This window comes from Vombatus ursinus, unplaced genomic scaffold (genome assembly GCF_900497805.2).
Source record: "Vombatus ursinus unplaced genomic scaffold, bare-nosed wombat genome assembly UNPS02014959.1, whole genome shotgun sequence".
Lineage (NCBI taxonomy): Eukaryota > Metazoa > Chordata > Mammalia > Diprotodontia > Vombatidae > Vombatus > Vombatus ursinus.
This window is the reverse complement of record NW_020954737.1, coordinates 4,963,519-4,986,915: the sequence shown is the minus strand read 5'-3', so window position 1 is coordinate 4,986,915 and position 23,397 is coordinate 4,963,519. Positions and strand designations below refer to the sequence as shown.

The window sequence follows — 23,397 nt, the reverse complement described above, 5'->3', positions numbered from 1 at the left end:
GTCCGTCCCTAACCACTGACTCTCCTCCCACCCTCGGGCAGGTGACCCCTCTAGGTTCATTCCCCGATCTCGAAAATCCATCGCCGCTATTACCGCTCTCCCCGACGCCGGGAGTCTGCTTGCAGCTCTCCGGCCTCAGCGCCCCTCCCCGAAGATTCCCCCTTGCCCAGATTCGGCCCGTGCACTCGGCTGCACTTTAGTCCTTTCCAGCCTCAAACCTCCAGGATGGTTTGCACTCCTCTAAACCCTTCCCTTTAACTACCAGCCCAATTCCTCTCCCAGCGGGAGCCCTTAGGTAGTTTCCAGGTTCCCCCAGGTGCAACGCTCCCTCCTGGGTCGCGGGTTCGAGAGTATCCCCATTGCCTCTCTTTCCCCTAGCCAATCTGAGCCCTGCCCGACGAGGAGGGGGGCGTTTGTGACGTTTCCTCCAACAGGCCTCGACCCCTCCCCCACTGGTTGCTAAGACAGGCGAACCCGCGCGCTTGGTTGTCAAGCGCAAACAAAGGGGTCCCTCCCCGCCCCGCCCCCACCTGTGCCGCCCTTCCCTCTAAGGTCTTGCTGCTCTTCTTCCGCCTTGGGTGCGAAGCACCTGTCTCTCCCCTCTCCCACCCCACCCGTGGCTTGGCGCCGGTGCAGCCAGGAGTGCGACTGAAACGGTCTGGGAGCGAGCCTCAGGTAGCAACTCGGGGAGGGGTCGGGGCGGGTCTAGGGAGCATCTTCCCGACCGGAGAGCTCTCCCCCCTGAGCCAAGCTGCTGAAGGGGCCTGCAAGACTGACTGGGTGGGCATGCGACCCCAGGAATGAGTGCTGGGGAGAAGGACCCCAATCCAAACCCAGTTAGTAGGGCAGAAGGCATGTATCCTAAGGGTGTCCCATTATTGTGATTTTTTAAACACGATTTTTCTATTGTTTTGACCTCTCTCTTGAGCTACAGGCCTGAATCTCCAACCACCTACAGGACATCTCCACCTGGATGTGACATCAGCAACTCAAATTCAACATATCCCAACACTCCCTTCCTGACCTTGTAATTTCATCACTCTCTTACTATTCAGTGGCTTACATGTCTTTAAACCTTGGGATTATCGTTGGCTCTTCTCTATCGTCTAGTGTTGTCAACTCTACCTTTTCAACTTCTTAGATTATTCCCCACTGCCTCTCTCTTCCCATTAACCTTACAGTATCTCATTACCACAGCAGCTAGGTGAATAGAGTGCTGTCGATGGAGTCAGACTCATCTTCCTGAGTTCAAATCCAGACACTTGTTAGCAGTGTGACCCTGGGCAAGTCAAGTAACCCTATTTGCCTCACTTTCCTCATCTGTAAAATAAGCTGGAGAAGGAAATAACAAATCACTCCAGTATCTTTGCCAAGAAAACCCCAAATGGAGTTACAAAGAGTCAAAACTACTGAACAACAAATTTCATTACCCCTTCCCTGTACAATTGCAATAACCTGTTAAAGGGTCTTCAATCTCCCTTTCTGGACCCTCCAACCAAGCTTTCTTACCACTCTAAGACAGACCTACTACTTCAATGATTATCTTTCTTCATCATAAATGTGGTCATGTCCTACTCAAAAATCTTCAGTGGCTCCCTACTATCTCCCAAGTAAAGTTGAAAAATGCCTTTAACACCCTCTACAATCTGGCACCAACTATCTTTTTCAGTCTTGTTTCCTTAACTCCCCTCCTCAGACTTGTCTATATGTTCCCTAAAATGGACTGTTCTTTGCTCCCCAGCCTCTTCTCCATCTCCACCCTACGGATCATGGTGGTCCCTTCTCCCTTTGAGAACAACTCAGAAATAGCTCAGGATCTCAGAGTTGTTAGGGACCTGAGAGGCCATGTAGGACCGAGATTCTTTAGTTATGGGTGAGTGAGATAACCCCCTTTGGCAGTCTGGTAAGTCTATGGACACCTTTTTAGAATGTTGATTTTTTTTTTTAACTATTTGAATGAAATGCTAAATTTCAATTAGAGGATAGTGAAAATAAAGATGTATTTTCCCCCCATACAAAGTCTGTGACCTTGGAGGGATAGAAAATACATGTTTTTTTGTGAAATTAGACTTTCTGAAATCTATCCACAGATCCCATGGGGGCCTATGAATCCCAAGTTAAGAATCTCTGATCTAGAATGAACATACACACATGCACACACACACACACACACACACACAAACACACACACACACACACCCTGAATAAGAATTCCCTCTACATCATACTTGACTAGTATACAGCCTTAGCTTGAAGACCTCTTGTGAAGGGAAACTCACTGTACCTTGAGGCACTCATATCCAGTGTTGTATAGCTGTAATGATTAGGAAGTTTTTCCTTATATTGAATCTTCTTCCCTATAACTTCTTCTTATTTCTGGCTCTACATTTGCCCAAACATGATCTCAAAGCCCTTCAACGGGTTGCTGTTGTCTGAACTCTCCAAGTCATCAACCTGCTTCCTAAAATGTGGCCCCTACAAATGAAAACAATGTCCCAGATGGTGTTGGACCAGAGAGCAGGATACAGCAGTACTTTCACCTCTCTGATGCTGGAAACTATATATTTTGTAGCAACCTAAATTCCATAAGCTTTTTTGGTTGTCATATCACACTAGTAAATCATATTGACTTTGCAGACCACTAAAAGCCTCAGATCTTTCCAGACAAACTACTGTCTAGCCCCATCTCCCCTTGTCTTGTACTTAAGAAGGTGATTTTTCGGTAACATTCTGCACCTGTATTTCAGGAAGATGGGTTTCCCTGTTGTTAATGTCAGGTAACTCAAATCATCTCACCAAGGAAGATTTCCCTGATTGACCCCTATTGGTAAAGACCTTCCCTTTGGACTTTAGCACTTTTTTTTTTTAGCACTTCCTTAACTCATTTATCACGTAATATTTTGAATTTTTATCATCTGATTTGTGCTAATTCCCATCCTAGGCTATAAGATACATGAAAGGAGGGACCATGTCTTAGGTAAACTTTCTTTCTCCGCCAGGGCTAGGAGCTTAATAAGTATTTGTAGAATGAATCAAAGAACGAAAGAATCAAACTCTCCCTATAACTGTATCAAGTCATCAATTATTCTCAGGCTAGCTTCCTCATTCCATCCAGCACACTACTGTGTCGTCATCTTCCCTGCCCTAGGAGCCCAATGAAAGTTTGCTTATATCAAGCACAGCCAAAGGTAATGAAAAAGGCAAAGCTGTTAAGTGGTGGGTAGACACAGAATCATTCCAGAGCCAAATTCAATTGAACAAAGGTTTATCAAGCACCTACTATGTGCAAAACACTAATAGGAATTTAAAGATAATTAAATGCCAGGATAAGAAATTTATGTTTTATTTTCTGTATGCAATTGGATGCAATTGAAGGTTTTAGGGATGAGGGAGGGATGTGACTAAAGATGTTCATTGGGAAGATTAACCTCATAATACCATACAGAGTGTATTGTGAAGTTAGGGGAGAGGCTGGAGACAGGGATACTTCTAAGAAAATATAATAGTGGGCCATCGCAGGCAGAACCAGGGCTTTAACTAGGGTCATGGAAGTGGGGACAGATAAAGGAGATTGTAGAGTCAATCAGTGGGATTTAGCAATTAGTTGTACTGTGGGAGGAGAATAAAGGAAAAGGAAAAATAAAAGGTGACTGAAGTTTGGAGGAAGTGGAAAATTAGGGGAGGGGGAAATAAAGCCTCAGTTTGGGATATTTTAAGTTTGAGGTATCAATGAGACATCCAGGTGGCAATAAATAGCAAGACAATTGAAGATGCGGGTACTGAATCTCAGGAAAAAGAACAGGGGTTGGAAATATAATTTTGGAAGTCATCTGAATCGCAATGAAAATAGATGAAATGTCCCCCTCCCTCTCCACCTCCCTCCCCAAGATGGTGTGCAATCTGATATAGGCTATACATATACATTCCTATTAAACATATTTTCACATCAGTGATTTTGTAAGTAAGAATTAGAACCAATAGGAGGAACCACCAGAAAGAGGAAACAAAACAAGAAAAAAATAGCAAATAGTATTGCACTACTATTTTCAAAGCTAGTTCTGAGGATTTGGGAAGTTTTCAGCGCCTCCAAGGTGTGATCTGGAAAGCAGTGTGGTCACTGTTCTGGTCTTTTACCACTGTTCTTGCCCTTACCCAGTAAGGGCCTGAACCGTACTACAACTTAGAGACTTGAGGAGATACGTGGAGGGACTGAAAGGATAAGTGATTTACCTAGTGACATGCAACTAGTATGTGTCAGAGGTGGGACCTGAACCTTCATCTTCTGAATTCTGAGGTTGGCTCTCAAACCATTATGCAACACTGCCTGTAAACTGTTTTTATAGCTCAGAATAATCCTATGTTACTAGCTAGCGCATTGGTGACAAATTGTGATAAAAAAATGTAACAATAAAATGACCCAAAAAAAAAGAAAATAGATGATATCAATTAGGGAGAGAATGTAAAAAGAAAAGATTAGCTAAAGATAATACTTTGTTGGGTTCCTATATTTAGAGGATGGCAGAAGAGAGAGGAGCCAGAGAATAATCAATCATTTAAGACAATAAATAGTTTGGGTATTAGTGTTCATTAGTGACTCATTTCTCCCAGGCCTAAATACACAGGGACACCATCTATGTGTGTCTCCCAGAGCTATAACCAGGACTTGTCCCCAACATGCTGAAATTTGGAGGGTGCAGACTACAGTGATACTGATACTTCTGGTAATTAGAAACAACTGAGCTTAGTATTAGTTAGCAAGAGTAGTCCAATGGACCTATGATCTAATTGATTTGGAAGGTCAATTTAACAGTGCAAATCACAACTCATTCTTGTCCAAGTCCTCCTGAAAGTATGGGGACAGGGAGCCCTCCCAATGTGCCAGAGGCCTTCCTCACCTTCTCTTGACACAACAGGAAAGAAATAGTTGAACTCTGGCTGTCCATCTGTCATCACTTACCCATACCACGTGATCAGCCTATCTTCTTTTCCTATTAGACATTTCCTTAATGACACCTTTTACTTCTGATCCCGTCTTTAATCCTTTTTTCCCCCATGCAACCCATAAAATACATTAGCAATAACAATTAGGTAAAATAGGGAGCTCCCAAATTACATGGCTCTTTCTCTCCCTTCTCCTCATCATCCCCCTCCCTCCAACCCCACAGTCCCCAACCCCACCACCAACTGCACCACAGATGAGCTCCTCCCTGGCCTTGCCCCAACTTGAACTCTGCCTCAGTACATACATCCCCAGCAGGGACCTGTGTTTCCAGAATTTAGTGTCCTGCAGCTTCTGTCTCCTGCCCCACTCCCCCCCATGTCTGCACAAGGTAATTTATGCAAGCTTGTCCTGCATGCCAGATGAGTTAATTGCTAGGTTCTGATATCTCCAATAAGCTACTTGCAGAGCCTGGCCTATTCTTTGGCACAACTTTGTTACTCTCACATAGACAGAGAACCTATCTCCTAGGCTAAAGGAGAGTTTGCAAATAGTGGTCTATTTTGGGTTGAGAACAGTCTAAATTTGTTAATCATTTCATACGAAGCAACACACCTATGAGTATCAGTAAATATCTCATGTTACTGACTGCAGTGAGAAGGGACACAGATTTAAGAGAGAATGTATTGATTTTGAAGGATTGATTCAAGAACTGCTAAGCACTGTAAGAAATGACTGGTTAAGGACATGGAATCTGGAGGTCTTTTAAACTTGAGAAAGAACTCCCTTGACTCCTTTTAGCTGCCTGAACTGAATGAAAGGTCATCTTGCTCAGAAGTAAGGAAGCCCAACCAATCTAAGGTGTCTGTAGTATGGGAATGAAAACTACAAGCAAGTTGAAATCCAATGGGAGAAAAAAGGGAGGTGGGAAGGGCTAGATCAGAACTAAGATTAGCTTTCCATACTTCGGTTTACTGTGAAGGGATAACAAGATAACTGTGAAGGTAAAACACAGCCATTCCCCAAGTGTCTCATATAATTCTTCAACTTTGGGGGGTTTGAGATCACTGTTGTTGTTTTTTTCTGTTGCCCCTTGAAATAAACCCCCAAAATGTCATCCCTTGTACTCAAAATCAACATAATCCAAACCAAACCAATTCAATCCAGTCCACCAAGATCCTACTATATGCCAGAGAACATATTAGATGTTAGGGAAACAAAGCCAAAACCAAATCAATCCTTCCATTAAGGAGTTTACATTCTACTGGGGATGGGGGAAGGAGGGGAAATGACATTTAAAAAGATAAGTATATACATGATAACACACTCTCTAATGATCCAATTTATTAAGAATGGGTCAGCTCATCTGAAGCTAACTCATGGCTTTTTCCAAGGATGTTAACATTTTAGTTGGTTTTGAATAATTATATATTTCTCTGAATTTGAGTATATACAGCTAGCATTCCAAAGTATCAATGGGCACTTTTTGCAAATAAGACATAACATATGTAGATATTTATGTTATATATAATACATAGGGGCACAAATAATACACTTAAGTGGTATTTAAGTTAAAAAAGGACATTGAGTTCAATTTTCTCATATTTTAAAGGTAAATTCAGGTCCATGGGGTGGTAAAGAAAGATGTTATAATTAGATCTTTGCCTCTTTTGTTCCCACTGTAAAATTTATTTTTTTTAATTTTTATTTTTTTCGAGGCAATTGGGGTTGAGTGACTTGCCCAGGGTCACACAGCTAGTAAGTGTCAAATGTCTGGTCTGAGACTGGATTTGAACTCAGGTCCTCCTGACTCTAGGGCCGGTGCTCTATCCACTGCGCCACCTCCCACTGTAAAATTAAAAAGCTAACTCAAAGCTATACCAAAAATAGTTGCTTAATTAATGCTTTCTAATGACAATGATGATCTTAATAATTCTGCAGTGATAAGATTAAAGCAGAAACAAAACAGAAAAAGAAATGTGCTTTTTAAGGGAAGTGCTAGATAAGATGTGTGCCCACCTGAGGAACTGCCACTGGGTACACAGGGTTTAGGGTACTTTGTTAACTACCAAATGGTAACTTTGCATAGATCTCCCTCACTTAAATCCAATTCACTTGCATGTCATGGCATCACCTCCCTGATGTCATGGTCCTCTTTGAGAACAAAGGACAAACAATAACAACAACAACAGCTCTATAACCAGTTGTGTAATTTGAACTGGGATCAGTCCTAGGGAGCCAAGCTTCTAAGGAGAGATTAATTCACTTTTTACACATTCTTTGGCTCACTAAAGTTTAGGTTATGCTCACAGGTAGAGTTTTCCCAAAGAGAGAGAAGTAAAAGGGTGCAAACTCAGCATATAATATGTCAGATATAAGAAAAGTAATTTATTTCAGCATACAATATGTCATATGTAAGAAAAGCAGTTTATTTCCACAAAAAAAAAGAAATGCTAGACATAAAAGACTCACAGTGAGTACTAATAGAATAACTTGAAATATATTCAATAACTTCTTATAACTACTGTTAAGGTCTGTTGGGATGCTGACACTGAAATCTCATGAGAACATAAACCAGTTTACAAGACTACTAATTAGGCATCTTATATTTTGTTTTGGTTCTGCATTGTCTAAACAACTCCAGGTATATGTCTGATAGTAAAATGGTCAGGCTGAGGCTGATTCTCTTGTGAGAAGCTGCCCTTATCTAGAATAATGGGGTAACTTGGTGGGACTCCTTGCTGACATTCAGCTCCAACTCATTAGGACTCAGCATTTCCATATGTCTTGAGCTCACCAAGGTTATGTCTAAGTGTGGTTGGACATGGTTGATTTTGATAGATACTAATTCACCTAAGATCAGGGAAGAACAAATGCAAACAAGACATCAGTCTTAGATGCCATGTTCTCACAGCTCCATAGAGACTGGGTTGGTGATAGGGCAAACCACGTCTTTCCCCTACCCCTCTCGGGAAGCAGATAGAAATAGTCTTCATAGCTGGAAAGGAAGAGAGGAGAGAAGACAAGGGAGTAGTCAATCCCTTCTATACATTCATAAATCATCAGCTCTTCAAGTTTGTAGCCAGTAAGGAGACTCTTCATAATCTGGAAATGAAAGCCCTTTGGCATCTGAGTCACACATGGCCAGAAGTTTGCACATGGCCTCATTCCCATAGGAATGACAATTATAAGCATGCTCCATGGGATATCACCTATAGGCCAATTAAATCTTGCTATACCCAGATACATATAACACAAAATGATATAAATGAATAAGAACAATGTCCTTTCAATTCAATTGAAATGTCCAGTGTCCTAATTCAATCCATAGGCCTGGAAGGGCCTTCACTTCTAGTTAGTGGGATTAGGGAAGACTTTATGGAGGCAGTGACATTTGAATTAGGTCTTGAAGGTTAGGTGAGAGTTTAACAGAGATGTAGATGGTTGCAAAAGGAGGATGGCATCCTGAGGAATGTGGTGAGCAAAGGTATAAGAATAGGAAAGTACAAGATATATCCAAGAGAGGCAAATTGCCTAGTTTATGTGGTGCATAGAGAATGTGAGGGATAACTGTATGAGGTAAAGGTAGAGAGGAGGGTTGAAGCCAAATTGTGGAGAGTTTCAAATGGCCCCCCAAGTTATTTAATAAATAGTGGGGAGCCATTTAAGGGTTTAGTAGAAAAGAATGATATGACCAAAGCTTTGCACTAAGGAAGATTAATCAGGCAGGAGAAAGGTCAGTCAATCAGCTTTGATTAGAAAGACAATGGAAAGGGAGCTAGCTCTCTGTGTTCATGTCCCTCCTTTGATAAACAGGCTGGCTATAAGACCCTGTGCAAGTCATTAACCTCTCGGTGCTCCAGACAACTAAGACTATAAATTGCAGAGTAGGTGCTAATCTGTATTGGAAGAGGGGTTTCTTCCCTCTCGGACCAAGGAAATCACAGGTCCAGTCCCCCAAAAAATCAGGCAGCAGTGCAATGGATGGCTGAGAAAGGGTTAAGAGGCTAGGGTGGAAAGATAGGAAACTATTGTAATGTATATTAACAAATTTATGTGCTTTATAGTTTACAAAGCACCAGTGCTCTGTGGTTTTTATAAATAACTGACTTAGTTTTGCTACTGAAGAAATAGTTATCGATGCACAGCCTTGGCAGGCTGCTCATGGCTACACAGCCTGTTGGAAACCCACATCCAATCAGACAAACCTTCACAAAAGTCTCATCATTATCTGTTTTAACAAGATTTGAATCTGCCACATTGGTGTTCTGGGGATAAAGTCTACTCTCCATGAAATGGTAAATTGGTTTTCCTTTATAGGTAAACATGCTAGTTCTGTCAGCTGTTAGGCCTTGATCAGAAATAGGAGTTTTAATTTTGCTTTTCCTTCAGAGAGATGATCCTCTTGATTTTTACACAGAGATTCAGGCAAAGGCTCAGAGAGAACTTGAATTTCCCACAGTGAAGTATGTGAAAGGGGATAACTTTGTTACCTGGCGTGAATTTGGACAATCCTGGCCCAATGCTTTCAATAATCCTTGCTCTGTCATACCCAACGGTCACTGGGAAAATAGTCTCCTTAAATTTGGGATTTGTAGCACTGCCAGCAATCTGAACCCAAATTCTACGGGCAAAATAATTCATTCTTTTCATCATATTTTCATATACATTTATTTGATCCTAATATAATTCTGTGAAATAGGTAGAGGAGTATTACTCACATTTTCAGATGAAGAAATTAAGATACTGACAATGACTTGCCCAGAGTTTACTAGATATTAGTGACAAAAGAGAATGCAAGCTTGTAGTCAAATGTATTTCTCCATACAATGTATACAGCATTCAACGGCTGCCCCATTTTATGTATTCTTTCTACCTCCTTGATGACCACTCAAGTCTTATTCTCATGTCTCACCAGGTGGTGGAGGTGACTCTGGTCTCCAAAAGGCAATGTTACAGGAGTGCAAGCTCTAACTGGTCCTACAAAGATTAAAAAAAAAAAAAAAGCCATCAAATATGGGCCTGGTGATAGATGCTCTGCTTGTTGTTTGAGGGTCTGCAGATGAGAAAACTGAGACACAGAGAATTTCAATAACTTGTCCACAGTCACAATCAAGTTAGTGTCTGCATTGGGATATGAACCCAGGTCCTTTTGATTCCAAGTCTGGTGCCCCGTTGACTATGCCATTAAATTCTCCTAGATGTTAGTATCGTCTTTCCCTCGTGAAATTATATTGCACTTATTTGTGTAAATGTCATATTCCCTCACCACCCCCCAAGTAGAATATAAGTGCCTTGAGGGCAAAAAATGTTTTTCATGTTGTCATTATCTCTTCAGCTTCTAATACCCACCCTACACATAGTAGAAGCAATACATTGAAATATCCACTGATGGCAGCAGACAATAGATTTAAGGGCTGGACTAGATAGAGGATCTTAAAAGTCCATTCCAAATTGAACATTCTCTGATTTTACAACCATAGGCTACATTATGTGGAATAAAGAGTGAAGTAGTTTGGAAAGGCTTCATGCTGGATGGGGATTGAGTTCCTTTTTTGTGAGGAGGAATTATTCTTCATTTCCCTTAAAGCCTTGAGTTGATGGCATAGAAGACAGGAATAGAAACAATAGCAAAGTCTCTGAATGGATATGCATTTGGTGGGGTAGTAGAAGAAGATCACTGTTGGTTATGCCGCCCACCCAGCACATCACAGAGAGGCAGGGTTGTGCTGGTGGTTGTTGTTTGTCCTTCATTCTAGAAGAGAACCATGACATCAGGGAAGTGATGCCATGACATGCAAGTGAATTGGATTTAAGTTAGGAAAGGCTGTGCAAAGTCACCAGCCCCAATTTCTCCTCTGCAGCCATCTGGGTCCAGTAGCAAGATATAGATCAGGAAGACTGGAAATGTCCCTGGATACAATGGGAGATCTTGGCCTTTTTAAGGCTAAGGTCTTTAACAGGTCTCAGTTTCACTGAGGCAATGCCCATTCAGTGATTAAGGCTAGGCAAGAAATGAGACAGGGAATACTTAATCAAAAATAAATAAAATAAATAAATAAATCAGGGTTTCCGGCCAAAACAGAAACAATTGCTATTTACATTCTCTCTGAGCCAATCAATGAGAGTCAGAGTGATTTGGATTTAAGGCAGAGGTGCTTAGAGATCTAATATATGGCTTTCATATGTACTACTGGATTAAACTCTTCTAATTGGATTGCACTAGACTAGATGCTCTCTTAGGCCGTTACAACCCTAGAATTGTATAATTCTTTGATTAGAAAAAAAAGAAAAAGAAAACCTCGGCTAAAAGCCTGTTGCAGTGATGCAGAAAGAAGATCAAAAGGGCCTAGACCAAGTAGCAGATGTAGAAATGGAGTGAAACAGACTGCTGATAGAGCTATTTCAAAGGAAAACTTGACAGGATTCTGTGACTGGCTGAATATGGGGGATGAAGGTCAAAGTTGAGTCAAAGATGATTCCAAGATTTTTACAACTAAATTATAAAAAATGATGGTGTTCCTGACAGAGTTAAGGAATTTGGGAGAGGAAGGTAAACCAGAAGGGTAAGAATGATGATGAAGTCAATGTCATTTTGGAGACAGAGGAATGGAGCTTATATAAGAGGACACATAATGGGATATCAGGTTTGAGGAGTTTTAAAAGAATTGATAGTTGAAAACATTAAAATGGATGAGCTCTCTGAGGGAGAGAGGATGCAAGGGGAAAAAATATCAGGTTAAGTACTGAGCCTTAAGGAAAGCTTATGGTTACAGGGTAGGAGGAAGAAGGAGAAACAGAAAGGAAGCAAGAACCAAAAACGAGCAGTTTGAGAAGGAAAAGGAAAAAGACAGAAAGATAGAGTCACAGAAGCCAAGAGAGAGTTTCATGAAGTGTGGTTAACACAAAGTGCACCAGAGAAGTCAAGGGAAAAGAGGGCTGAACAAAGGCTATTTGATTTAGTAATAAAAAAAGAATCACTCATGGGTGACTTTTGAAGGGCAGCTTCAATAGGGTGTTGGGGATGGAAGCTAGATTGAAGAGGAAGGAGTTGGTGGAAGTGGAGCATTAAGCAAGCAGGAGTAGAAGAGAGGAGCTGGCAAGAAGTAGGATCAATAGCACAAATTATATTTAAACAGAAGGGACAATATCTCCTTCTGAATGAAGGAGGAGAGGACATCAGCTGAGAGTAAGACCGAGAGGGATAGAATCTATGCTTGAGAAATGGTCAGGAGCAGTCATTGTGGAGATTCCAGTAACAAATTAACTGCCATCTATCCATCTGGGAGGCAGGAGAGTTAAGTGACTTGCCCCTGGTCACACAGTTAGTCTGAGGCCAGATTTGAACTCAGGTCTTCCTGACTTCAGGGCCAGTGCTCTATCCATTGTGCCTCCTAGCTGCCCCTAAATTTACAAAATATAAAAGGATTGCTAGTCAATTGGCATGGGTCCCTTAAAACATGTAATAGGGGAAATTCTAAACAGTTTTGCAGTATAAGAGAAGATAAAAACAGACAGTGGTAAAGAGTCACAACTATAGAGAATAAGCATGGAAGCCAAGAGTGTTGAAAGAAAGAAAAAAAAAGAAAGGAAGGAAGGAAGGAAGAAAAAGAAATAAAGAGAAGAAAGAAGGAAAGAAAAAAAAAAGAAAGGAACCCTTACACTATTAACAAAAAAAGTTTAAGTAATTGGAATATTTAAAAAAATTAACACATAGGTATAATTTTGCACCTTTCATATTAATATTTATCAAATAGAGGTTAATCTAATCCCTTTTTTCTGCTTGAAAAAGATCCTTTCTTTCTTAAATATTTTATTTTTCTTATTTTTTAAGAGTGAAAAAACCCTTCCCAGGGAACTGCATAGCTCTATAACTTCACCAGATTTCAGAGACCTTTCAGCCTTTGTAAATGGTTAAGTGCTATAATACAAATGTGAGTTAGTGTTATTTCTTGGGCAAGGCAGCAGCTAAAACTAGTCCATCAAGTGAGACTTAACTGCCTGCATACGAACTAATCAAAAGGCAGCCATTGGTTTGCCTTTTCTAAGGATCCCTCTTTCCCAAGAGTTCCTGCCAGGCTTAGGCTTCTTTTCTTATCAAACTCTCAGCTCTTGTTTCCTCCAGAAAGAGGAAAATTACTTAGCACCAGGATGCCACTATGTATTCTATTTGAAACTCCATGGTTGCTCCTTTTTTTGCAATCAAAATAAGTTTTCAGTTGCTTTCCTAGCTTGCTTCAAGCCTTCCCTCCTCCCCTCTGATCAATACTTTCTCTGTGTCTAATGTGAACTGAAATTTGAATTTAATTATTCCCTTAGCAACCAGTACTTTTACAGCCTCCTTTCTAATACAGAGTGCTTTGGAGTTACATAATTTCAGTTTATAGCAAAAACTCTTTTCTCAAAGGGCCAGTTTCCAGAACAAGCTTTTAAAAAACAACATTTAAACAGAATTTAACAAGGCTTTTTTGGGTGGATTTCTTTTTTAAAAAGTGATAAAGTGGTTTCACCACAGGGAGACAAAGCCCTTATGTGAAACTTTAGTGAACAGAACAAGATGGAATCTAATTAAGGGCCAAAATCTGTGGTACAGATAACAGGTGTTATGGGAGGTCAGAAAAGGCAGCGATGAGTTGTCTGAGGAGGTTAGATGAGGGCAGTAGCTCCTTCAAGAAAGGATAGAAATTATATAGGTGCAAAGGAATGGGAAAGGAGGAATAGTATGAATAAAATCAAGGAAAGAGGGAAAAATGGAATGAATATAATAATGCTCAGTGGGCTGACCCCTTAAGGCTGAGGGTATATGTTGCCTAGTAATAAGAAACTAATTTAAATAGATCATATCAGGAAGGGTCTTGAAAGTCAGGTACAAGAGTTTTGACTTGATATTTAATTTAACCTTTCCTGAGTATAATAGCAAAAAGAACCACTAGCAGTTATTGAACAGAACAAAGATATGATAGAAACAATTTTAAAAGAATTAGTCTGATGGCTATCAGGACTACAGTTAATCAGGATGATGAAGTTCAGAGAGAACAGGGGGAGGTAGATCAATGGTGGGGGTGGGAGGTAGGAGATGGGAAGGGGGCAGCAAGTGTGCTAAGTAGAAATCCGATTTGAAGTCATGAGGACCAAGGACCCTATACAGAGGAGATATGGATGGGAATTCAAAGAAAGGGAGCAATCTGATATCAATTTGGAAGGAGGGATATGTAGGATTTTGTGACAGATTTAGTTAAAGGAAAATGAAGACTTAAAAGATTTCCAAGTAAAAATTTTAGCCTCGTTGACTGAGGAGCAATTGCAGTGGACAGAAATAAGAAATTTAAGATGGAAAATTAATCTGTGGAGATAATAAGTTTGGATTTGTATGTCCAAATATAGAAAAAGCATCTTCAGCTTATTACTGCAAGGGACCTTAATAGTCATCTAGTACAATCCTCTCATTTTACAGGTAAGCAAACTGAAAGGAAACCAGAAAGGTGAAGTCCCCAAGGTCACACCAGTAAAGCCCAGATTCTAACCCAGCTCCTCTGACTACTAATCTATTGCTCTTTCCACAATACCATATTACCTCCCCAATATCTCGGAGCTACTAAGCTGTAGAAAAGATGGGATTGGAGCACAAAGTGAAGAGGATCAGGATTGTAGAATTGGGGGGAAAGCACTGAACTAGGGATCAGGAGATCTGGGTTCTGGTACTGACTCTGCCACTAACTTGCTAAGTGACCTTAGAGAAGTCACTTTAGTACTTGGAGCCTCAGTTTAAGCAAATGTAAAACAAGGAAGCAAGATGAGAGGATCTCTAATTATTCTTGAGGCCTTCACATTATCCTTTATTCATTTGCCTTCTTTCTTTCACTACTTTATGAAATGTGGCCCCAAGCTTATTTGGACATGCCTCAGAAGCCTGGGTTATAGAAGACTCTCATGAGGGGTTGATCATTCACATGAGGTTCTATGAGACCTCAGAATAGAAAGAAATTAAATGTTTATGCAAAATAGCCAGGATACCTATACCACCACCTCTCCCCAGTCAAGACACATACAGCCAACACGAGAAGAGACAAAGAACTGTTTGTTGACTGGAATTGAAGTTGCCACCACAAAGAATAATCAGTAGAGCATTGTTGGAAACATCGTCTGTATGCTAAATTTGTATGTTAATTATAAGTTTTCTTAGTTTGTTGGAATTTATCCCTGAACTTGTCACAAACTATTGCCATTTTTATCTTGTCACATATTGTATTTGTTTTCTCTCTTTGTGTCCCGAGAACCTAGTACAAGTGTGGTCACTTGGCAAGTATGAGTTAAAATGAATGAGACTTTTCAGCTGAGTCTATACAGACAACTGCTCCAAAAAATCCAAAAAATGTGTTTTGAAAAGTACCAATTACCTTCTTAGCCATACCAAACGTATTTTTTAAATAAATTCAATATATTTCCGTTGTTTGTTTGTTTATTTCTCTCTAATAGGACAAGTAACCATGCCTCAGACAGATAAGCAAATATGCATCCCTCTGGAGCTTCCAGAATTGCTAAAGCAGTTTACCAAATCTGCCATCCGGACCCAGCCTACGGATCTGATCCAATGGGCTGCCGAGTAGGTTTCTTTTCTCCAAGAGACTCCATCTTATCAGTCATCCCTTATATCGGGTTCTAAAACTGGAGGTGGTGGGAAAATTCTGTAGAGGTGGGATGGGTCAGCAGGAACTGGAATTAGGGAGTTGGGCACCATTTATTACCACAATCTTTGTGGCTTTTGCCTTTGCGCCTTTAAAAATTACAGAAGGCAGGGCAGCTGGGTGGTGCAGTGGATAGAACTCTGGCCTTGAAGTTAGGAGCACCTGAGTTCAAATCTGGCCTCAGACACTTGACACTAGCTATGTGACCCTGGGCAAGTCACTGAACTCTGATTGCCTCACCAAAAAGCAAATAAATAAATAAATAGATAGATAGATAGATAGATAGACAGATAGATAAATAACAGAAGGCAGTATCGAAATGGTAGGGTGGGGCGCCCTCTGAAGCCAGCCAGGCATATCTCCCAGATGCCAAGCTATGAGGTAGTGTCCTAAGGCTCAGGCCACTAGTGGTGTTTCATTCTCCCTTGGAAAAGTTCAGGCTACTATTGTGAGTTTCTGTCCGTTCTTGAAGAAGAGAGGGAAGAGTAATATGTGGATGGAAATGCTTCTTGAGCTTTATAGCAGTCAGTGTTGAGATCCCTTATTTACAAGGCTTTCATCCATGAATTCATTCTCCCTATCTAGCAGCTATATCTAGCAGCCATACACCAGGAGAGAATAGTTGGCAAGAATGTATTCATCACTCTGAATGTCAGTGAGAAAAAAGAAAATTGATTGTGGGAGAAGCAAAGAATAGTCCACTATATTCCCCTTATCCCTGCTAGCTATTCTCTGCACTTCAGCTGCAACTCATACTGTAATCAAGAAGGCACTTTTTGATAGGGGTGGAGAAATTTTTTATAGAAAGGAGAAATTTTTTTTGTTTGTTTTGCTTTGGAGTTTTTTTGTTGTTGTTCATTTTGATATTTCTTTGTCATGATGTGACCCCATATCACATAGCCATACAACATGTCTACTTATCTAGGCCTAGACAGCAAAACTGATTAGATTTGAGACAGACCATGCCGAGAATGGCACACTTTTAAGGCCCCATGATGGTCTTGAGAAAGCACTGACTGGAAATGAAGGAAGTAGGTTCGAAGCCTGGCACTCCTTCTGACTACCTGTGAGACATTAGGAAATTCACTTAACCTTTCTAGGTCTCAATTTTTTCATCTTAAAATAAGGAGACTGGGTTGTAGATGATCTTTAAATTCTGTGATCCTATGAACATACACTTACTTCCAGAGACACCAGAGGCACCTCAAATAATCTGTCAGACAAAATAGCTGTTGTGGAAATAGTTTGACAAAGAAATCAAATCAACTATGAAATAAGTGCTTCTTAGACGCAAGTGTGAGGCTAGGTCTGGTAGTAAGTGTTTTGAGTGTATTGGGAGAATTTCATTTCCTGAAACATTTTTTCTGTCTTTTGATGCATAATGAGGATGTTTTTGTTGTGTTTCATTTTGGGGAGAGAGGTATGAGAGCATATTATGGAAGGAAAGGTCTAGAGGCTGTAGATGTGTATTTGTAAAAGATAAGGAGGGACTGACAGGTGCTGTGGAGATTGGATAATTTGTGAGTGGGGGGTAAACTAGATATAGGAGTATAAATATGCTTGGAGTGGGGAGAGGAGTTGGGCAGTGCTAGGGGAAGGATGGGGTTGTAAAGGTACCTCTGAGGAGGTGTAGGGTTTAACCCAGGCCTTACAGAATCTTTGGACTCCTGCCTCCAAAGTGCTCCAAGTAGGCTTAATGTTCCTGGGTTGACACCAGGCTTTTACAAATAAAACAAATTAGCCAGTAATATTTACTCAAGAGGCTTCATCTGCCAATAAGAAATACTGTTCAGTTTTCCCAACCTAAATTGATATATTACATTGAGGCTAGAACTTTTAGCTTCAGGAAACAAATTTTCTCTGGCATAATCAGATAATATTTGTTATGTACTGTGTAGTAGCTTTAAATTCTATTTTATTTTGCCTGTGATGCCATTCTATAATAACATAAATTGCATTCTTCTTATTGTCCCTGACATTTACAGCAGAAATTTTCTCTGTTGTAGCCAGTTTGATTTGGTACTGTATCATATATTTTAGCTCCTTGAGATTTCCCTGGAAATCAATGTGCCGTTTAAATATGACAAAAGAGAATGAAACTTTATTAACATGTAAAAAGTGAAAAATACTTTAAAAGTAATTAATTTTTACTCCTAGACCTGGGGTACATTAGAAGATACAACCACAAAATAATTGCTAAAACATTCATATTTAATTTATTGCAAGCAAGCATTTCACAGTGTACATACACACAGAGAGACATACAGACACACAGACACACACAGGAAGGGAGACTTTCCTAAACGGAACATGGCCCTAGATACACTCAGGGTTTATTCTAGCCCTGTATCAATTTCTGTTTCAATGCTGGTAGAGCTTCTTCAAGAACTTTATTCCTTTCTTGTTCCGTCCTCAAGAGGGTAGGGTTGAGTAGTTTCTCCTTCCCTCTGTAGTGTTACTTATAGAGAGGCAAAGAAAGTACTAAAAATAAAATAGAAGAGTAGAAGTTTTGGATCCTTGATTAACCAATAAGGAAATTTTCTCCAGGGAAAAGTCCCTTGCAAGTAACAAAAATAAATCTTAAAGAAAGTCTGTGGGGCTGGCTGAAATCACATCCATATGCACCACTGAGCTCTAAACAAACATTGGCTCAATTCCTCTGTCCAGAGAGTCAGCCTGTCTTTCTATGTATTAAACAAAGGAAAGAAAAAAAAAAAAGCCCCCCTCTCTTCCCCTCAACAGGTTCCCAATGTAACTATCAGTCTCGAAAGTAAAAAACACTTGTCTTTTTTCACCTTAGCTATTTTGGGGCTATGTCCCGTGGAGAGATTCCTCCAGCGAGAGAGCGATCTGAGCAGATCCCATTGTCTAATTGGGCTGAACTCACGCCTGAACTGCTAAAGATCCTACATTCTCAGGTAAGAGGTCCCTGATGAAGTAGGCAGGAAAATACATAGGCTGTTTAAAAGCTGTGTGGGTCCAAGCAGTCAGACCAATTAATCACAATTCTAAAATACATGACCATGAGCTATGACTAAATCTTGCTTTGAGAAACGGGAATGTTAAAAACAGAAATAATGCACAGTAGTGTTATGGTCCTGCTCCAAGCTATTGGTGCTCACGACAAGGTGAGAGCAGGCTGGGCACTTTTCCATGATGTAAGTCACTGAGTTAGCTTGCCCAGGAGCTTATCCAACTAAGGTTTCCTTCCTCCACATGCTCCCCTCTCTCTACCTCCCACTCCTGCAAAAAAAAAAAAAGTATAAAATATATTCATATTACTCCCTAGGTCTCTGAACACACACACTATAAAGATATACTTCTGAGGAAATCTAGGAAACAAATTGGTGGAGCATGGTAAAAATCAATCGAGTGAAGACAATGGGCACAAAAACCAAAGAAATATTGTCATTAGAATGCTCTACAAACCACCTGAGCAAAAAAAAGAACTAAATGAGTTTGGGAAACAGATCATAAGCCTGGTACAAAGAAATGGTATAATAGATGGGGGAGGGGGAGGGTCTTTCTATTATCTAGATATAAACTGAGGCTCTTTCTGCCCCACAGCAAAGCAGCTAATAATTTCTTGGCTTGTCATAATAATCGTTTCATTGTTCAAAAGGCAGAGGAAAAAATGAGGGAAAATCACATTCCAGATCCTAGTCATACCAGGGAGGAACTAATGGGGAAAAGTAAGAGTTTCATCTTAAAATTTTCTTGGTAGAAAAGAAAGCTAGGTATAGTCTGACAGGAACCCTAGTTTAAAGAGAAATTTTAAAAAGTTCAGAGAAAGGATGGCAGTATCTCATGGACTAAAACCCTAAAGGGGAAGTCAGCTCAGGAAAATGGCAAGTTCTTAAGAATGAAATTCTATGAAGACAAAGAAAAACAATTCTGTTGAGGAAAAGGGAGAGTGGTCTAAAGAGTCTGATGTGGATGAAAGGAGAACTCCCCAATGTCAACCAAGTTAGATTTCCAAAAGGCAAACACAGAAGAAAGAAATGAGGGTAGGCAACAGAATACAGTCACAAAAGCATGACACAGTCCAGGAAGAGCAAGGTCATTAATGAAGAGCATTATTGTTCAAAATGAACTGAGGCTAGTAGGGAAAAACTGAAGACAACATAAAGGGGTGCTGTAAAAAAAAACTGTATATAGTGAAAGGGAAGGGAAAGAGATAGAAATCCTTCTGAGGGTGGATGGGAATGTAAGTAAGCTCTCTGATGCCAGGACCTATTTAATTTATGTCTTTTGTATCCCCGATGCCTCGAACATATATGTGGATAATGTTTGTTGAATTGAATAATAGATGACAGACAGCAGGATTATTCTACTCTTATTTTGCTTCTTTTCTCTAGAGAAAAGGGAAATTATTTTTGGACTTGAATTAAGAGAATAAAATGGCTAATATGGGAGTAGATAGCAATATAAATTAATAGGGAAATAATAAAAGAGCCCATCTCTCACCTGGAAGAATCCAAATCACCAGGCCAAGATGAATTACATCTCTGAGTACTTAAAAAACTGGTATAACTTTTTTTTTTAGACAATTGGGGTTACGTGACTTGCCCAGGGTCACACAGCTAGTAAGTGTCAAGTGTTTGGTCTGAGGCCAGATTTGAACTCAGGTCCTCCTGACTCCAGGGCTGGTGCTCTATCCACTGCGCCAATTACCTGCCCCAAGAACTGGTATATCTTAATGGAAGTCACTGTTGGAGGCTTATGAAAGATCATGGGGAAGGGGACTGGGGTCACAGAACTGGAGCAGAGTAAATGCTATCCTCCTTTCCAAAAAAAAAAAAAGGAAGACAGAGGAGTCTGTCAGTGAACTCAGTGAACTTGATTATGATTTCTAGCAAAATTCTTGATCATGATAAAGGGATCTAGAAAAGGAAGCAGTGATCCAAAGACCTAGTTTGAGAAGATTACTAGAGTAATTGGAAATTTTCCATATATTTTACCAAAAGTTTTGACAGATTCTCATATTCTTCTTGACAAAATGGTGAGATGAGAACTAGTCAATTGTACCATTAGGAGGATTCAGGACCTAATTGTAGTGCGAGATCAAAAGCCTATATGTCAGTTCAGAAAAGTCTAGTTGAGTGCCCTAGGGATCTGGCCTTGTTTAGCCTTGTGTGATGTTGGACTTTTTAATCTATGCCTTCCATAAAGCCACAGATTATATACTTATCAAATCTGCAAAATGGCGTAAAACTAGAAGGAATACCTAACATACTAGATGCCAGGCAGGATCTGAAAAGATCTCAATAGGCTACAACACAGGGCTAAATCTAAAATGATGAGTTTTAATGGGGATAAAGTCTTGCACTCAAGTTCAGAAAATCCATTCCAAAAGTAAAAGATGTGAGTGGTCATGGCTAGAGAGCAGTCCTTATAAAAAGAAATCTGGGCATTTTAGTAGATTGTAAGCTCAGTATGCATCCACAAAGTGATAGGGTGGCCAAGAAATGTTTATGTGATCTCAGGCTGCATTAAGAGAGGTGGTATTTGTTTCTAAGGCCTGAGAAGTGAGGGTCCTGCTTACTTTGTCCTGGGCAGCCCTCATTTGGAGTAGCATGTTAGGTTCTGGATACTACATTTTAGAAAAGACATTAATAAAGACATTTTTTTTAAGTGAGGCAATTGGGGTTAAGTGACTTACCCAGAGTCACACAGCTAGTAAGTGTCAAGCGTTTGGTCTGAGGCCGAATTTGAACTCAGGTCCTCCTGACTTCAGGGACGGTGCTCTATCCACTGTGCAACCAAGCTGCCCCAGAAAGAGGGATTTTCAGCGAGACTTCAAGGAAGTCAAGAAAACCAAGAAGCAAAAATGAGGAGGGGGAAAATTCTAGGCTGGGGGATACTTAGTGAAATGCACAGAATGATGAGATGAAGTGTCTTATAGGAGGAACAGGAAGGAGACCAGTTCACTGGATCAAAAAATACATTAAAGGGAGTGAGGTGAAAAGGAATAAAAGTAGGAAAAGGCTAGGTTATGAAAGGCTTTAAAAGCCAATCAGGATTTGATATTTGATCCTGGAAATAGCAAGGAGTCACTCGAGTTTAGGAAGATCACTTTGATAGTTAAGGAGAAGACGAACTCAAGTAAGGAGGACTCAAGGATAAGGTGACTAGGAGACTGCTGGTACCCTGAATAGTGACTGAACTTCAGAAGAAGGGAGGGTTTGGGGAGAAAGAGAATGAGCTCTGACTCAGATGTGTTGAGTTTAGGATGTCTATGGGACATCGAGTTTGAGATGTCTAATAGATAGGTGGAGGTGTGAGAGTGGAAGTCAGAAGAGAACTTAGAGCTAGATAAACAGATCTGGGAATACAGATGATAACCGAATTCATGGAGGCTGATGAAATCACCAAGAAAAACAGCATAAAAGGAAAAGAGAAGAGGCCTAGTACAGAATCTCAGGGGACATCTACCATGAGTGAGCGTGACCTACATGAAGATCTAGCAAAGAAAACTGAGATGGTTACAGTCCCTCATTTTCCAAGAGGACCAAAATGACATCACTACATTGGGGTTAAGGTACAGTGTGTCCAACTGGGGCTGATCAGATCAATATGAGCTTGGAAGGCTCTGCCACAGGTCAGGCACAAATAGTCCACATGGACATTTAGAGCTGAAATGAAGATCTAGCAAAGGAAACTGAGTAGTGGTCAGACAGGTAGGAAAAGAACTAGGAGAGAATGGTGTCATAAAAACCTCGATAGAAGAGAATACGAAGAAGAAGGAGTGATTGACAGTGTCAAAATCTACAGAGGTCTAGAAGGATATGAGGATTGAGAAAAGGCTATTAAATTTGGCATCTGGGGAAAGCATTTCCAGTTAAATGATGAGGTCGGAAGCCAGACTACAGAGAGCTGAGAAGAGAGTGATAGGAAAGGAAGTGTAGGAACCTTCTCTAGGAGTTTACTCACAAGTGGGAGGAGAGCTATAGAATGATAGCTAGCAGTGCTAGACAGATCAAGCAAAAGTTTTTTTTGAGATAGGGGAGATATAGGTGTATTTGTAGGCATCAGGGAAACAGCCAGTATTCAGGGAGACATTGATGATTAATGAGAGGAGTGGGGATGATCAACTGGAGAAGATGGGATGAAATGAAACACTTGTACAAGGCAGAGGGGTTTGCCTTGCCGAGGAGGACCACATCTTTGTATGAGAAGAGTGTGAAAGAGAAGATGGTGGGGGAAGGCATGTGAGTGAAGTGAGGTAAGGAGGAAATGAAGGAGCTCTTAAATATGACCCCAATTTTTCCAGTGAAATATGAGGCAAAGTTCTCAGCTAAGAGGGTGTAAGGAGGAGGAAGAATGAGAGATTTGAAGAAGGATGACAAGGTTTAGAAAAGCCATTATGGTGAATGGGTATATGAGATAATTAGGGAAGTATAAAAGGACTGTCTTGCCACAGTGAAAGTCTAATTGAGATTATTTAACATAAAATTTGGAGTGGACCCAGGCAACTTGGTTTCACAATTTTCTCTAGTTTGCTGTTTTGCTTTTTTGGTTTTTTTTTTTCCAGCAGCAGATGAATAGGGGCATAAGCAGTAGATGGCGGGAGACTGAGGCTTGGCAGGGCAAGATGAACATAAGATAAGGGGGCTAGGAAGTGTACGAGGCCAGATTTAAATTCAGGTCTTTCTGATTTGGGGCCCAGGCCTCTACCTAGCTGCCTGCAAAGGAAAAAGCTATCAATAGTCAGCTGAAAAAATGTTCTAAATCACTACTGATTAGAGAAATGCAGTGAGGTGGCACAGTGGA

General features: G+C 40.5%; 1 protein-coding gene across 1 annotated transcript in view; it reads left to right on the top strand.

Moving 5' to 3' along the window:
- Window positions 1-603: 603 nt before the first annotated feature.
- ROPN1 (rhophilin associated tail protein 1) overlaps window positions 604-23,397 on the top strand; it is a 32,096-nt gene continuing 9,302 nt past the window's right edge. The window contains exons 1-3 of the mRNA XM_027845131.1: window positions 604-675; window positions 15,416-15,542; window positions 18,425-18,542. Coding sequence (XP_027700932.1) covers window positions 15,427-15,542; window positions 18,425-18,542 — 234 coding nt within the window. The 5' untranslated portion in view covers window positions 604-675; window positions 15,416-15,426. The remainder of the gene's footprint in view (window positions 676-15,415; window positions 15,543-18,424; window positions 18,543-23,397) is intronic.